The 17,837-nt window shown below is 35.8% G+C and overlaps 1 protein-coding gene across 1 annotated transcript in view; it reads right to left on the bottom strand.

Annotated features, from left to right (window-relative positions):
• The window catches only part of si:ch211-168k14.2 (phospholipase D1), a 208,137-nt gene continuing 190,300 nt past the window's right edge, over positions 1-17,837 (bottom strand). The window contains exons 21-27 of the mRNA XM_051926630.1: positions 17,731-17,816; positions 16,679-16,792; positions 11,109-11,158; positions 9,056-9,190; positions 6,894-7,047; positions 5,901-6,018; positions 1-618 (exon numbers count right to left, since the gene is read on the bottom strand). Of these exons, the coding sequence (XP_051782590.1) occupies positions 394-618; positions 5,901-6,018; positions 6,894-7,047; positions 9,056-9,190; positions 11,109-11,158; positions 16,679-16,792; positions 17,731-17,816 (882 nt within the window). The 3' untranslated portion in view covers positions 1-393. The remainder of the gene's footprint in view (positions 619-5,900; positions 6,019-6,893; positions 7,048-9,055; positions 9,191-11,108; positions 11,159-16,678; positions 16,793-17,730; positions 17,817-17,837) is intronic.

Raw genomic sequence — 17,837 nt, 5'->3', positions numbered from 1 at the left:
GACATGACATGACATAATGCATGTTTGTTTTTTATTATTATGAAATGCAATACATTCAGATTTGAAAAACATGACACGACAATGGAATTCAAGAGTTCTGATACTGCAAAAACAACGCAGCAGAACTGATGAATAAGTTTGGTTTGTATCCCCTTGTATTCAAATAAGAACTGGTAAACAGCTACGTGCCTAGTGACCCCAACATATTGCTACATAATGCATGTAACATAATCTTATTTGTAAATGTTTACATATTTGGTTCCTTTGGAGATACAATGGTGTCTTTGTTTGCCTTCACCCTTCAAATATTGTCATATGGAGACTAAGCACACACTTACAAAGTAACACAACAACTGTGCAAGTTGGAGTGCTGTTAGTTATTTAAAGACGCACTTAAGTCCAAAGTTCAACAGGCATCATGCCTTCTTTAGAGTTTATTGAAGGGAAGAGGTTCTCCTCTGACAGAAAGGAAAAGGGAAACTGGACCAGAAAGCCACGGATTTTTCTCAGCTCCTCAAAAGCTTGTAGTGGGTCTTCAGCTGCCATTGAAGGCCGAGACATGTACTCCCGCAGTATTTTATTGTTGAGAACAGCATCAGTAGGGACGCATCTGAAAACCTGTAGGCAGAAAATCCTTGTGTTTAGTGAACTCAAATACCTTGATGATTAGAAGCTCTGTGCATCCAAATTGCTTATGGAAGCCAGTTTTGGGGTCATGTCATGGTAGCATTGAATGTAAGTCAAGAATCAACCTGGGATGGGACACCAGCACACTTAAATGATCATTATTTAAGGTCAGGGTATTAAGCTCACTTTTTCTTACATATGATGTTGTCCACAGAAGAATATCCACACAGGCCAGTTTCATTCTTTACAAAAGAATATTTTATTGCTGATATTGTTATATCATCACGGATGCTTTTACCCATCCATCATTCCATTACAGAGTGGTGTGAGCAGACCCTGATATCAGCTATCACACTGAAGGTGATAAGGAGTAAGCAACCTTGTGCTTAACAGTCCAGTACCCCAGTGTCTCAGCCCTACTGCATGCTGATGAATGAAGCAAAGCACGAGGGCCTGGGCATGGCATGACAAAGCCATAACCAACAATGAAGAGGGCACCTCCAAAGCATCCAAACGAGTTACACGTGCAAGAGGTGTCAGAGCTATTTCTGGCTGGCACTGTCATTTCTGCACAAGAAAACAGCAAGAATAGATGCTGATCTCGAAGGAAAAAAGAGACAAAATGCAACACTTGCAGTATTTTCTCAAAGGGTTGTCTAAGGTGCCAGAAGGGTGAAGAGGAGTGAGAGAAAGCACAAGGGTAAGTGACAAGGCAAGAAGAACATGAAGCGACAACACTGACAAAAGTGTGTAGTATGAGAATAAAGAACAGAAACAAATAATAGCAAGTAGAATTTATTTAAGAACCATCTGTCTCCTGCCCAGAATGTTTTTGTGATTTCATATCGATTAAAAATGTAAAGCTTCAGATTTTTTTAAGTATACAGCATATAATGTAGTCAGAAAATAACTACAATAAGAAAGTTACTTACATAAAACAAAAAATAATTGGTGGCATTCCAAAGAGAATAAAGAATATACATATTACAATTTGTAGCAGGAACTCCACAAAGGGGGAAAATGAGTCAAATATCTTATAGTCTAAATAGTCTAAATAGTCTTTTATTCCTGAGCTTTCGACATCTATGAGGTGTCATCATCAGAGGAAAACGATGATGTACAGGAATATAAGGTAATATATAGAAAATGAAGGGGTGGAATTAGGTGGGTTTAACAGGGATGGATTAATAAGGTGGGGTTCAGAGTGTGTTGGTCTTAAAAGTTTCTTTTTATCATATGGATGTTCTTCTTTTTAAGCCTGCCTATGCTGGGTTCATGTGAAAATGTCTGTTAGTAGCATTTTTATTGGATCGCCACGATTCAGCCAGTTCTCTTGCACTCTGAGTCTCACTTGCACCAGATCTCAGTTAAACGTGTGTCTGGTTAAACTGGTATGTGCACATGTCAGAGACCATGGGTCCATCGTTCAGACAGCATTGCGAAGTTCTTGTATACATCTTGCGAGTGTTTATATAATAAATGGCCGCAACAAATGGAAAAGTTTAAAGAATCTTCATAACGTATAACAGCAATCTGCTGAGCAGCACCGTAAAAAAAAAAAATTAAGGGTTTCTTCTCTGATTTACCGTATAAACAAGGATGGAGGGAAATGATAAAATGATTTCACAGAATGCATTGAATATGGGAAGCCAGAGGAAAAAAAAAAGTACAAAAAGAAATGTGAGGAAATAAAAATAAGAAGTTCTACACTGTGAAGGATTTTGGAGGAGCATGCTGCAGTTGAAATTAAAAAAAGGCAGCAGGGTAATCTGTGTGAAACATAAGGACAGACTTTCTATTGAAGATAAAATAAATGTAAGTATCAAAATTAATACCCAGCAGGATAGTATGATGTGAGGTGGCACAGTGGTTAGACTGGTGCATCACCTGGGATTAATAAAGTATCTATCTATCTATCTATCTATCTATCTATCTATCTATCTATCTATCTATCTATCTATCTATCTATCTATCTATCTATCTATCACCGATCAGAGCATTGATTCTCCTGCTTTGTCACTGCCTGTGTAAAGTGTATATGTTCTCTTTATGTCTATCCTTAGTGCACTCCAGTTTCTTCTCAAATGCCCTAAAATTGTAGGCACGTTAACTGAGGGTTCTAAACTGAGTTTGTAGGTGTGTGTATGAATGGGTCCTGCAGTGGACTGGTCTTCTGTCCAAGGTTCTTTTTGACCTCATGTCTGATGCTGCTGGAATGGATTTTGGTCCAACAAACAACTCTGAATTGGATTATGCAGGTTTGATGATGCAATGTTACAGTATGATGTGGCAACGCTGTAACTATCATACATACCGTATTCAATTTGACCTGGATGCATATGGTGTCATTTTGTTTACAATGGATGAAGATAGAGAGGCTGGGAGCATGTGTTGATAGCGCATTGCCACACTCACCACACAACAGACCACTTGGATTGGGGCCTGAGTGAAGCAAGGGATACCTTAGCACCTCACTGGAACAATGTGAGGTTTTTTATGGTGACTGGGGTGCCAATCCTGCCAGCAATCCCAGTGTATTCCCTGTCAGTTAGAGGACCTGCTTGCAGGGCTGGATGCAGGTTAACGTCATGCTGAGGACAAAGCAATTACAGGTTAAGGGCCTTGCTCAAGGGCTCAATGGAGCAGAGTCTCTTCTGGCATTTACAAGATTCAAACCGGCAACCTTCCGATTGCCAGCAATAGCCTCAGAGCCACCACTCCACCTGCAATGGATGAAGCATTGTTCTTAATTTTTTTTTTCTTGAGTAATTGGGTAAAAGCAGGTTTAACTAATCGTTTAGTTTGCTTTTCCCACCTCTTCAGCCCAGCAGAATGAGGCATGAATTGATGGCTGAAGTTGGTTTAAAACAAGGGGAGAATCCATCTGAGGACTGAAGGAAAAGAAAGAAAAGAGCTACTCAGTGTCATTCTTCCTTCCTTGTCTACAATTGATTTTCTTTTTGAATCAAAATTACATGTCTTGTAGGTTAATTTGTATTTTTGAGGGAAATTATATTCTAAGTTCTACACCATGGTGAAGACTTTCTTCTTTTTTTGTAAATTGGATTTTTAACATTTTTTTAACTACTGAGTTACATAATTTAAACAAAAACATTGACAACTTCTTTATGGATGGATGGATGGATAAAATGTCTGGATGAGATATTGGGACAACATAGCTCTTAGCAAACCAAACAATCCTGATTAACTGAATGTTCTCCTCTTGCTTCATTAAACGTCCTAAGCTCTTGTGTTTTTCTGTTTGTTTGTATTTCTTGTGGTTTTTGATGAACCCATCATCATACGCCTCACTGACACCACACATAAAGAAGAGATTTAGCCTAAGACCCAGTCAATCCCTTCGTGTTACAAAATTCAGGAGCTGATCACAAACTTCATGGAGCAGATCATGTTTCCATCTAGTGTATATCACGGAAGATGCTATTGAGAGGATAAAAAGCTTTAAATTTCTTGGAGTCTGTATCACTGATGACCTGAAGTTGGCACATCATATCTCGGGCTATTTTGAAGTACATTAACCAATGCCTTTAGATGTCTGTATAACGCATGCTGCTTTAAAAGGGCAAATGGTATTATTAAAGAACTCAGCCAGGATGCATAGTAATGTTTCTTCACCTCTCATTCTGCCACAAAGTATAGAACCATCGATTGATGCCAAATGTCCTCAACAGTCACTCCACCAGACATCAGTGTTTTTAGCTATGGTGAGCCAAAATGTCATTTAGAGATATTTTTAAATTAGCTAAGATATCTTCAACTGTAATTAAAATACTTGTAAAATAATTTAACATACTTCCATAAACTGGATTTATAAACTTATTAAAATCTGGACTGGAAAGAAACCAACCAAAAGCAAGTTCAATTATTTTTGGACTTTTATTATGAATTTTAATTTAGCACTAACAACCTCACTCACTAGGATATTTTTGCAATATTTTGCATGGACCATGAAAGCATTTGAATCTTTCAATGAAATGTCTACCACTGCCTGTAGGTGTCTCTAGCCTTCGGGTTGAAGCAAATTTTCCAGCATTTTTAGAATACTGGAAAACTACATCCATGTACCTACTTCTTGAGAAAAAAACTAGCTCATGCTGGAGAAAAGTATATGGTGAATCTAGAATTACTCGCCATAAAATTAAACTTTGAAGAATGGTGCCTTTAGTCAGAGGGTTTACTATCTTGATGCATTTAAAATTGAAAAACCTACTTAGACAGGCTCATTGGCTGCTGTATTTTAGTAGACTTACCTTTGTAATGTCCTGTCATGCTCCTTCAAAAAATGTTAGGCAATATGAAATTTCAAACACAGATCAAGGTTAAAAATCCTTTCAGAAGTTTCTGAGATTGTGCTGACTCAGTTACAGGGCCTCAACACTATGGAATGATATGTTTGGTGATATACTGTAAGAGATGTTCCCTCATTCTCAGCTTTTAAATCCAGGCTGAAGATTCACTATTTTAGTATAGCATACTGTGATTAGAGCTGCTCAATAGCTGTGCATATTACATCTCTGTCTGTTAGTCATTTGTACAAAAATAGAATTACAATAATTATGAACCATTACTGACACTCCTTTGTTCTGTATCTGTTCATTTAATCCTGCTGTGGCACTTGTTACTCCTGCCCAAAGGAAAAGGCCATCAGCAATAAATGGCAACCTTGACATCAAAAGGATGAAAGGATTGTGTCCTCATTCCTGACAACCCAGCACAGTCTTATTCCCTGGAATGCCGAGTAGGATATGGACAGCCAGTTGCCCTAGGTCTCCAGACAGTGTCTAAGTTTGTCTTTTGACTTTGTTATAACTGACCATGGGCCCCCCAGAGATTTGTTTTTTCAAAGGATGCTATTGATTGGAGTTTTAGTTTCCCTCTAGCGCATCGATAATGTTAATGGGCAGATATTGGTAGGATCCATTTATATTATTCAGTTTGGAATTCCTTTTTTATTGTCTGTTTAAACTAATCTGCATTTTTATGTGTGTCATTATATGATTTTCATGCAAAGTGAACAATGATTAAAATACAAGTAGTGTATAATAAAACAAACACAAGCTGCAGTCTTCTTTAGCCTATTCCAGAGAATAACACTTTAGTCTATCTATCTATCTATCTATCTATCTATCTATCTATCTATCTATCTATCTATCTATCTATCTATCTATCTATCTATCTATCTATCTATCTATCTATCTATAGATTATTTACACTATTATTACTGCCTGTTCAAATGAGTACAGAATACTTGCCTTATCATAGACACTAGCGTTCCTTGCAGCAGTAACCATCCAGATCTCCTTATAAAATCTGTCACAAACGGGATCACTTACATCCACACAAAAATCTTCAAGTAATCCTAAAACCAACCTGCAAGAGAAAAGTGGTTGGATATGTGATGGCAGTCAAAACCAATAATGGACATTTATCAATCATTATTTGCATAATGATATATTGACTGGATGTTAAATAACATATAGTGTGTAGATAGTGTGTGCTCCAATTGTCTTTCACACATTTTTAAGCAATTTTCATTTTTACACTGGTGTTAGTTCACTTTTAAATAAACACACATACATACATACAGTCTCTTTCTGACTGCTCAGCCACTTTTTAATTACATAATCGCTGAAGGTCATCCACATCTTTTTTCGTGTTTTATTCTCTTCTCTATCCTGATCATCAATGATAATGGTATTGTAAAGTTGGTATCATTCATTCATTTTCCAAACAATTTTTAGCATTTTAATAGCTTGTATCATGTCACCTCTTAATTCCTGTTTAGTTAAACTGAAAAGAGACTTTTTTTCCTTGTAGCTCATACCAAACAGCCCCATAATCAGTTTATCTCTGGACTTAATCTGGTATTCATATGTCTTTTACTTACTTATTTATTTATTTATTAATTACAGTACATGATATTCCAGATGTGGTCTGAATAGGGCCACTTCCTTTGATTTGTACTTGGCACGGTGTTTTATGTAACCCCACATCCTCTTATCTTTTTGAGCAACTTCTAAATATTCTCAGTTTATGGATGGTGACGACTGCAACTCTAAAGTCTTCCTCATATGTTGAAAGGACCTCACTTACCTCAGCTTCAATTATAAAAATCATATAAATATACTAACAATTACATCATAGATCTTTAAAAAAAAGTCTTGGATGTAGAAAATTAATGAAAACATAAAGGTTATTTGATACTTTGTTTATTCCAAAAGAGGCAAACAAGTTGACAATAATACCTGAAGCACTTGAGTCTTAGTGAAAGAGCAAATCGTCCAGCTTTGTAATCTTTGCCATCCATTACAGAGGGCACAAATTCTGTGTCTTCCACTATGACAGCTATCTCGCTATCTCTCTTTCCCAGCATGCTTCTATCATTGATGTTGGCAGACCCTGTTGAAAACATTGGTTATAATTAGCATAGGCTGGCTCTTTTTCCTACTGATTATGCTAATATTATGTACGTGATTCAAATATGAGCTTTTTCATTACCATGTCCTACACACACTTTCAACTGACTTTCATGTTTAGATATTAAATTATATAAGTGAAATGATATTTTCACTTTTATACAGGGTATAATTATTGGCAAAAAAGGATCCTGACTACATATCATACATAACAGAACAGATTTTCCCCTTATCAATTTGTGTGTGGCTCACCTTGTACAGGACTTGCACTTCTAATTTATTCTTTGTGTGGAGTGCCCTCTGCTGGGCTATTAAAAGACTTTTTCTTCACAGACTTCATACTTAAAGAAAAAATGCCTTTTCCGTACTCTGTAAAAATCTTTTTTAACTATTTTAAAAGTAATAATATTTTTTACTTAAATAACAAGAAGAAAGAAACATTTTAAGAGCTACCACTATTCATACCAATACAAAACATGAGGTCCTTAAAATGACTCACAGTTTCATAACCTCATGTCACCTAATGCAAACAATTATCTAGCAAAATATTCATGATAGACAGTAGTTATGATTTCATTAAAGGTCAGAGCCTAGCAGGTTTCCATTGCCAATAGCTGTAGTTTAATCAAGAAATGGCTTTTAATCTTTTTCATGTTGAGCATTAGCTTGTAACCTTCTGACATACGGAAACTCTTATTGCGTATACTGAATTATTTTTGTAATTGTCAAATACAGCGACAAAATTCACTTAATTACTAGAATGTACGATGACAACATAAGAAACACAATATTTCCTGTCACTCAAAAGACAAATATCTATGGAAGCAAATGCATGATCTTGATATTGTGAAGAAAGTGAAGAAAGCCAAAGAAAACTCATGTAAGCCCTGAGCGTCAGTCAGTGTTGGTAATGTCTATTTGTTTTGCCTTCTCTCGTGCATTTATAGTTAAACAAGTGATGAAGGTGTATATTCGTTGCTAAAAAGTGCAAATAGAACATTTGTTAATGCAAAGAAATGAAAAACAAAGAGGTAAAGAAAATATTGCCTTAGTGTGTCTCAAGTCTGAATCATTAATGAAACAGTTGGATAGAGAGCATGGCTGATAGCCAGACTGGTGGTGGTGACTCAAAGAAATTAACTGATAAATTACTAACACTTCTCTCAAATTTTAACAGGTTTTCTTTACTGATTACTTCCTATAAAAATCCCTTTTCTAATTTGTTTGCTTTTGCACTATTTTTTAACACTTGTAATCCTAGAAAAGGTTAGTGCCCTGCTTAAACAGAAGGGCTGGCTGATCCACCTGCCACCACAATAGTAAAATCCAATCTACCTTACCACCTCCAAGCTCCTTTAGTTCTTAATCTAAAGAGGGTTTATTCCCTTTCCAGTTCTACTTAGAATTACATCTAGGTCCGGAATCGATCTACACTTACACTAGGGGGAACCAAGCCAGAACTCCTTCTAGACGCACTTGATATCACTGCAGCCCTAGACCTAGCTTTGTCCTTTAAGGTCCTTTAACTTCATGACAGCCAAATACCTGCCAGTGTATGAAGAACAGCATTATGCATCTGGCACTATATGCCCACTAGTGTCCTGTTGGGACCTCCTAGGTGACTCCTTCCACTGACCTGTGTGCAGCCTGTCTAAAAAATAGCTGGGATCCAGTATAGAGACATAAGAAACACTAAACTAGTAGCAAATAAACTTACATAGTAGCACTTACACTGTGAACTGCTGGAAGTCAGCCCATTGCAACAGCTATAGAGACAGATAAAGAAGTGACTGTAGATAGATAGATAGATAGATAGATAGATAGATAGATAGATAGATAGATAGATAGATAGATAGATAGATAGATAGATAGATAGATAGATAGATAGATAGATAGATAGATAGATAGATAGATAGATAGATAGATAGATAGATAGATAGATAGATAGATAGATAGATAAGTTTTTATGAGTTTTATACCCTCCAATTTACCAATTATGACAGTGTTGTCATCCACAATCATCAGTTTGCTGTGTACGTAGATCAATTCCGTAACTAGCTTGCCATCCAATTCGGCATGAGTTCTCAGGCCACAGAATGAGATGTAGTTTATCCAAAAATCTGCCACTGCAGCAAAGAATACAGCAGATGTCACAGCAGGAATAAGGGAATGACACTCAATGACAGTGATGGCAATTACATGAATTTATTTTGTCTTTATTTCAAGCACAGAGCAAACAATGGCCAGAAAACTGTGTACAGAAATTACATTCTCCCTGGTACACGGCTGCAAGCTTGAATGTTGTTGGGCATTTAGTTATTTTAATATGAAGTCAGCTTGATACATTTCATATGTTGTCCCTACTTCAATACACTTAAAATGCAACAATTACAAAGTTAAATGAGTAATCATCTTACAATACAGTACCTCTTAAATGCCTATTCAACATTTAATGCCTATTCAACACTCTAATGCCTTCAGCTCCTAAATTCAGTACAATGGGTGTCTTTGTAGTGGACAGACTGTCCAGCCTCCCAGCAAGACTAGAGAAGAAGCGTTTTTTTCTTTTTATAAATCAAGTTGTAAGATGTATATCTGCCAATTATATACTCATGTGATTTATACTGGATTGTTTTTCTTTTAATAATTTCTTTGCACTCTGGTATTGACAGTTCCTTCATCACTACCTAACACTGTCTAAGAGTCCATATACGTAGTGTTTCTCCAATTCAGTGTTACTAAAATTGTGCTGTATGAAACTTTGTTTATAATATACAGAACAGATTTTTACTTTCCGTATCAGCAGGCCCGATGTGTACACCAGAAACAGAGTTAAAAAATTTTTTTTTTGGCTAAATATTCATATGACTTTTACAAATAAATGTACCACTACCATTAACATTTGGGCATGATTTTAATCAAACATATACTCATATATATTGATAGCAGTGATGATAAATGTGCATATAAGTTAATTGGACAAAATCAGCGAAATTGATGTGACCATTTATGTGCTAATTATTATAGTAATTTTTTAAATCTGCCTTATTATGAAAATTTATGTCACTAAAAGAACAATAAAAGCATGAGGCTTACCCAGTTGTTTAAGCACAAAATATCACTCATTGCATGTGTGGTCCCTTTTATATATTAATTTTTGCAATTTTAAATGAAGGGTGCCGATATTTCTGGAGTTGACTGTATATAATGCAGTCCTCCGTTGTTCCATTTTCTATTTTTATTGACTGTTCTATCATATAAACAAGCAAGCTAATTCAAATTATTTTCAGATTGCATTATTCATTATTTTGCATTTAAACGACAAAAGACTAAGGTTAAAATGTGTGTTCTTTGTCTCAGCTTACAGACTGTGGATAAAGCCCAATGCAACTTAAAGAAGCTGCAGTCAAGTCACTGCCTGCTCATCCCTGCCTAAAGCAGATCATTTCTCTGGCATTTAGACTTTCTTGAAAGAGTGATTGGCTGGAGAGATATGTAAAGGACAAACACACATTGATCCAATTGACAGCTAGAAAGATGAGGAACTATTGTCAAATTGGAAAAGGGTTACCCAGGAAAATTCTAGGAACAGGGGACTCATTTATACAGCTTTGCAAGGATTCGAGAATTAAAATTTGCACACGCCAATAAAATTCCCTAAGCCTGTACGAGTAGGACATGTCTTACTTATGGTAACGGACTAATATTCAGTGTTACACTACTGTGTGGAGGAAGTAAAAACAGACAAAGTAAAAGAAAAAAACTTAAAGCATTTTCTTTCGTGTGTTGCTCAGTTTTATTTTGTCTTACAGTAGGAGCAAAAGGTATTAGAACATTGCTGCATAATTAGATATACAAAAAGAGCGAAGAGACACCTGAGATTTACTGAAAAATTCTCATTGCATATTACAATATGTTTAAGCTAAACTTTTTCCACTACCACTCTTGCTACTTGTCTTTCAGGAAACAATATTTAAATAAATGATATTTATGTTTACACAAAACAGAAACAAACTTCTGAGAACAAGATTAAGGTCTACTTACTCACACTTTTGAGCCTCTCAATGATTGAATTTTCTCCTCTGCACATTGACCTGAAAACATATAAAAGGAGTGTGTATTTCTGAAGCAGTTGAGGTATCTGCAAATATTTCAGCTTCACTACAGCTTGATCTATGATAGCTCTGCTCAGCAACTGAATGGAAAAGACTACCTGACCTCCATGGACAGCAGGTAATAATTCACATTTTTTGAAAGTTGAAATTACAGAGTAAGTAGATGATGTCTAGAGACCGTGTTTAATTTCTTTCTTTCACTTAAAAGCTATTATTCTTTCCTTTCCTTAAAAAAGAAAACAATGTCAAGGATAATAGTTTTTGAGTAAATGGGATAGATAAACCCACACCTTTCTTATTCAGTAGGAACCAACAGCAGAAAAAAGTATTAAAATTTCAACTTTTCAGTTGTCCTCATCAGATTTCTGTGCAGTGCATTGCAGAGCTGTATGCATTAAAGCTTAAGAAATGACTGATAGATAGCACACTTATTATTTTATTAATGGAAGCTTAGTCAATGAAAATACATTTGAATAAATGCCTTATTTGTAGGGTCAGTGGAATCTCTGCAATAATGGCAAGTGGCACACTGCTTTCTCAATCTCCTAGGATGTGACTTTGTTCTGTAAAAAAATAAATCGTAAACTCTTCTCAGTAATATAAGGTACTGTTAAAATTTTTTACAGCAAGCTCAGTCCTCATGTTCAAATTTTTCTGATTTTTGATTATCTGCTCAGTGCAACTTCTTATTTAGAACAGCATTTATTTATTTAGAGTGTGTGAAATTCTCTTTGTGCCTGATGCCACTGGCTTGTTTCCTTGTGGTTTGGGCAGGCCCTTGTACCCTGCGGTATTTTCAGCAGAGTTTTGCTAAGGTGTGCAAACATGTAGCCTGAACCTTTAAGATCTGTCTCTTGGCCTGAATACTAGGGCTCTTTAAGTGATTTTATATGATACAATTTAAAGGTTGCGTGAACTTGCATATCTTGCTATTTTGGCATCATTGTTATGATTATAATGAGTCACGTTGATTTGATTAGATAAACTTTATTAATCCCAAAGGCAAATTCACATGAACACAGCAGCAGAAACAGAAAGAATAGAGATAAAGACTCACAGGACAAATAATACAGCCAATCAATCAATCTACTCTCTATATATGTATAAAATACTAAACCTAAAAGTGCAATGATTTTGTGCAACGATTTTATGTGACATTTTTATGTCACTTTTTTCACTGGCTTATTTTAAAACCTGCATACTGTATATATGTTTGGTATCATTCTTTTCAGAATTTATTGATCTTTAATGTGATGTTATTAGATTTTCAGATTCTTATTCCATTTTTAAATTATAAACTAAAAAATATCAAGAACTCACGTCCTGCGAGACGAGACTTTGTGCCAGGAGATTTAACCACACCCAGGGCCAGTAATAAAAGCCAAAAAGTAGGACAGCTGCTGTACAGGCTTTTAAATATTTGAAGTGCTGTATGAGATGCAGATCACGCAGGTACGGCAGCAGCAGCAAACCAGTAGCTGATCGAGCAAAGAGGAGGAAAAAAACATTGTATGTGTTTCCCATTGTGTCACCGTCTAAGAGGGGGTTTCGGAGGAGCGACCACATCTCCTTGGGGTGCATTCTGCCCCCCTGTTCACAACGCGAGCAGCAGAAGCGCAAAGTGGCTGGCGCATAAGCACAGGCCAGGGGTTGGCGAGCGAAGTGAGCAGGGAGCGAACCCCCTAGTCAATAAATAAAAAAATAAATGTTCTGCAGATATTTCTAAATGAATTTAAAGAATACATCAGGAGAAAGCACTCAATTGCCTGATAGCTGTGAGCACAAAAGACCCCCAGAGGCACTTCTTAGCTCACCGTGGTGACTAAAAGTGCTCCAAGAATGCGCTTACTGGATGGGAAGGAGGGGAGGTGATTTTTTTTTTATGTACAATATGATTTAGCCCTTTCAAATAAATTTGAAATTCTGCTTTTGGTGTAGAATAGGTGATATTGATACTGAGATATTTTAATACTGTTCTTTGGTTGTTGTACTGTATGACAAAATAATATGTTGATAGATCTTCTTGTGATTTTTTTATAGCAATTTTATCATCACTAGTGCTGGTAGCCTAACACATTTTGAAAGGTAACATCTCTCCTGTGCTCCAATATATAAGGCTTACTGGAGGGCACTCTGATCTGCCCCAACTCTGCCAGTTCATTCATGGCACCGACCCTGCACAGACCACTCAGAGACAATGCCAGCACCACACATTCACATACCTAAGATAACGGGTTTAAGCACAGGAGCAGGCCTCGTATGTTCTGCTCTTTAAATGGTTCATAATCTCTATCTCTCGCACACACAGACCTCTTCTCGGGTTGGATCTGCATTTTCTAAGAGTATCTCTCTCTCTCTCCACAGTCCTTGTGGCCCCACCAGAATTTTCACAAAAAAAGTCACTGTTTAGAGTTTGGACATTTTTTTTGCTTTTATGAAGCAATCGGGTGGGTTGCCAGTTCAAATCCCTGTTACTGCCAAAAGAGATCCTACTCTGCTGGACCTTTGAGCAAGACCCTTAAGCTGCCCTTGTTCCAGGGGCGCTGTACAATGGCTGACCCTGCTCTCTGACTCCAAGGGGTATGCATAAACTAACAAATTCCTAATACAAGAAATAAAGAACAAAAAAAACTACATGCCTCTTGTTCTTTGATGGATAAGGTATAAAATTGTATAAAGTTTTAGGTATATTTAATGGGCAACTTCAATGTAGTGATGATTTTGTTTGGTACAGCAGTCAGAACTGAAACTAGGCAGACACAGCTTTGAAGATCACTCAGTAAATCAAGTGCCTAAGGATGTAGTGGCACAGCCATAGTCTTATAACCATCAAGCATTCTTGAATTGTCAAGTGTTTATGTCCTCATTTTAACAAAAACAATAACCACACATTGACATTTCAGAGTCTTCTAGTTGCACAACACCACAAGTGACAAAAACACAAGGAAAGGAAGCAAACAAAACTCCCAAAATAAATACAAAAATGGCAAAAGATATGCTGACAGAAATAAACGCTCTAAAGTACTTTCTTCACTCTTATTAAAGAGGACAGGTTGAAATGACAGTGATAAATCTGAGATAAAGAAAGGCATTTATAAGTGTGTCAGGGAGCTACAGCTCAGCCATAGCTTTTTAATGGCTCAAACAAGCACCTCTTGTTCTAGTTCTCATTTCTTTCCTTTTTAACAGATGCATCAAAAAACAAACAATCCAATTTGAATTCCTTTGAATTCTTAACTAATTTAAAATGGCAAAAGAAGTTTTGAGGTTTGCAGTTTGTAGCAATCCAGCAAGCTATCACTGCTGTCATTGCTTCAAAATGTTAACAGCTTTTTATGTTTTCTCACACATTTCATAAAGCAAGCCAGAAAAATTAAAAGTACGATTCTACTTAATTGCTCATAAAAGTAATTTTCTTCAACGCAGAGTGAAATATTCATTTGTATATTCTTTTTGTAGCTATGTACACATTTTTTTCTTTTTTAAAAAAATTAAGAAAGATCTTATTAATGTTTAATCAGTGAGACACAATTGTGGAAATATCCATATATTTATTTTCTAAATAATATAATCATTTCAAAGTTACACTGCATTGCATACATTACTAAGTGAACAATAAGACAAACAGTACTCGATTTTGTTCAGATCAGTGAGCTCCTCCCATGTCCTTCTGGGAAGCAAAGAAACAAAAATATTTCAAATGAAATAATCACTCAACGGTACTGAAATATCCAAATGGTTTGGCATTATTCAGGATATTCATATAATAACATAAACAATAATAAATTCCAGTTAGATTGTATACTTTTCTAAATTTTTTTTCTGATATCAATTGTGGTATGGTAAGGTGGGCCAGGATTCTTCCAACACAGTGCAGTGTAAGTTATCACAAAATATAATTCACTAGGCAGTAACACCCCACTGGGTGTTATTTCACGTTGAGCTGTTAGAGAATTAGGGAGTCCAAGATGGGCTAATAAATGATCAAAGAGTCTAAATAGAAGACATTCCCTCATATACCCCTCAGACGTGCATGTGCTTCATGCTCTCTCTCTTGACCCAATACATTTTAGTCTGAGGTGAGACAGATGAGTGTGCTGTGGAGTTCTGAGTCAACTTTGATCATTTCCTTTCATATAGTCTGAGTTTATTTTATCTAGTGCCAACTTACATCCATTATCTGAAAATGTAATCAATAGTTCTTATTCCCAATCTTTTCTCAGATTGCCTTGAGGTGAGTTCTTTATGTAAACACTAACATGGTCTGGATATTACTGATGTCTTTCACGGCTAGAAAGTATGTCTGCCGTAGATTTTGAGGGAAAAGTGTCAAAGATGTCCACATTTCTTATTGAGAATACACTGACTACTTTGTAGTAAAAGACTTAAATAAAAGGTTATATTTCAGGCACAGTGGTCCAAAGGATACAACATACTGTCATTATAGTAGACTCTTAACATCCCAATGCCGAGTGTATGCAATACATTAAACAGTGCCTACTTTTGACAGTGTAGTTCTACAAGACAAGTATGTTGTTGAGGTGCAATTGATAGTACGAGCTCAGCCTTCAACTATCTTCTGTGAAGGCACTATAACTGATTCCTGATTCTAAACAAGCAGATTTCCACTTTGCTGGAACTAATTAATGGTAGTTGGTGTGCAGAGCAAAGTGAGGATTTGTTCAGGATTTTCTTCTCCTTGCCATTCAGATTCAATTTTGTTGAATTCCTTCCATTATCTCATAATACATATAACCCTGCAGCAAAACTGATTGTTAGGCAACATTATGCCCTCTCTCTACTTTTGATCTGTGAAGGATTAATTATTTTTACCCATTTATTATTAATAAAAAAATAAAAATAATAATAGTAATAATAATAATTGTGTCCGTTTTCTTAAAGAAAGGATATTAATTAATCCTTTAATCAATCCTAACATACTGGAATGCACTAGGAAATACATAAATTGTTTTCAAGAATTCACCGTAATAAAATGATAAGTGTCTGCATGTCTGTCTGTGTGTCCGTCCAGTTGCTATGTCTTGGTCATTCTAACAGATGGTACAGCACAAACATTATTAGGAGGAAAATGCTTTGCATTTGTCATTTCAATAGATGACACTTTACAAACATTAACAACACTGCTTTTATGAATCCCAAATCCCCAAAAGGCATACAACAGAGACAAATATATTGCATGGTAGCACCGCAATTGTTATTGCTGAGGTCTACGTTGATTACTTAGATTTCAGCCCATTTTAGATGGGTAGCATAGTTAGTATTAATTAATTAGAATAATCTTAATTGTCACAGTGAATGTAAAATGAAGACAAAGTCAGGTAATTTGGCCTTGAAAAATTCCTTCAGGTTGTGTAAGATATTTTCAATAGCTCTTTAAATTGTTTGGTATCAGTGTAAAATGCTATTAGAGAATATGACATGTAGGAGTATTTATAGAGAGTGTGTGTTTATTTGTTTTTATAAGCATATTATAATTACCTGTAATTAAAATGCATTACAGCCTTGATAGCTTGTCCTCCACCTGTCGAGATATCTCCCTCAAAACCAGGCAATAGTGGCAACACGACATAGACACGGAACCTCTTCTTTTCTCTGTAAACATATTCACAGCTACTGAAACTCATTGTCTTTTACTACTTTTATTATAATAACTTTTTTCTGCATTTCCACTTCTAAAAATAGTTTTTTCCTTATGTTCACAGTAATGGAAAATACACTTGAATATACACTTTTTATTTATTGCAAATAAAGATTGTGTAAATTTGAATATTTTGTCTGTTTGTTTTACATTTCTTGAATGCTAGCTATATAAAATATTACTATCAAAGTCACTTTTTCTTAGTATGTTAAAACTCATATAGGAGGTTAGTGAGGATCAGGATGGTGATGTTAATTTTTTAAACATCATGATATCTTTGCTTGGGTACTTAATATGTCAGCTTTAAATGATTTGTTTTGGCATAATATTTCAATGTAAAGCATTCAGATATTATAGTGAATATTTACATTTGAGGCTTACTAAAATTGACAGCATGGATGCAGAGCAGGTAGTGCGGCTGGATCACTACACACTCTTCACTGGAGTGTCCTGTGTGTGAGGCCTGCAGGTTCTCGTGTGTTTGCTTGAGTTTTCTTTGGGAACTGAGTTTTCCTCTCACAGCATAAAGACATGCATTTGAGTTTTTGGCAAATCTAAACTGGCCAGTGTGGTGGAATGTACAGTATTTGTGAGAGCAGCCCCCAGTATACAGTTCATTCCAGCCCCTACTCTTCACTTTGACACAGTCATCAAAAAGCAGATCCACAAAAATGATGAATGGATAAATGTCTTCATAAATTATCCAAATCAATATTAAAATGGATATTTGAACACAGTTTTACCATGTCTAGTATATTGATGTATTAAAGTTGGATGTATAATAAATACAGTATAATACTGATATGTACAGTAAGTACTGTAGATAGAAGTAGATTGTTAGGTGATCTTTATAGGACCGCAATGCACTTCAGTATTTTCAGAAATTTTGCACCTGTATGCTTGCAGGATCCTTTCAACGAGTACATCTCCAATGCCATTATGAATTGTTTTATCTGCACAACTGATGAAAAACTGATTCTGTAATTACAAATATTTTAA

Source organism: Erpetoichthys calabaricus, chromosome 4 (assembly GCF_900747795.2).
Source record: "Erpetoichthys calabaricus chromosome 4, fErpCal1.3, whole genome shotgun sequence".
Classification (NCBI taxonomy): Eukaryota; Metazoa; Chordata; class Cladistia; order Polypteriformes; family Polypteridae; genus Erpetoichthys; species Erpetoichthys calabaricus.
The sequence above is the reverse complement of the archived record's forward strand: the minus strand, read 5'-3'. Positions and strand labels throughout refer to the sequence as shown.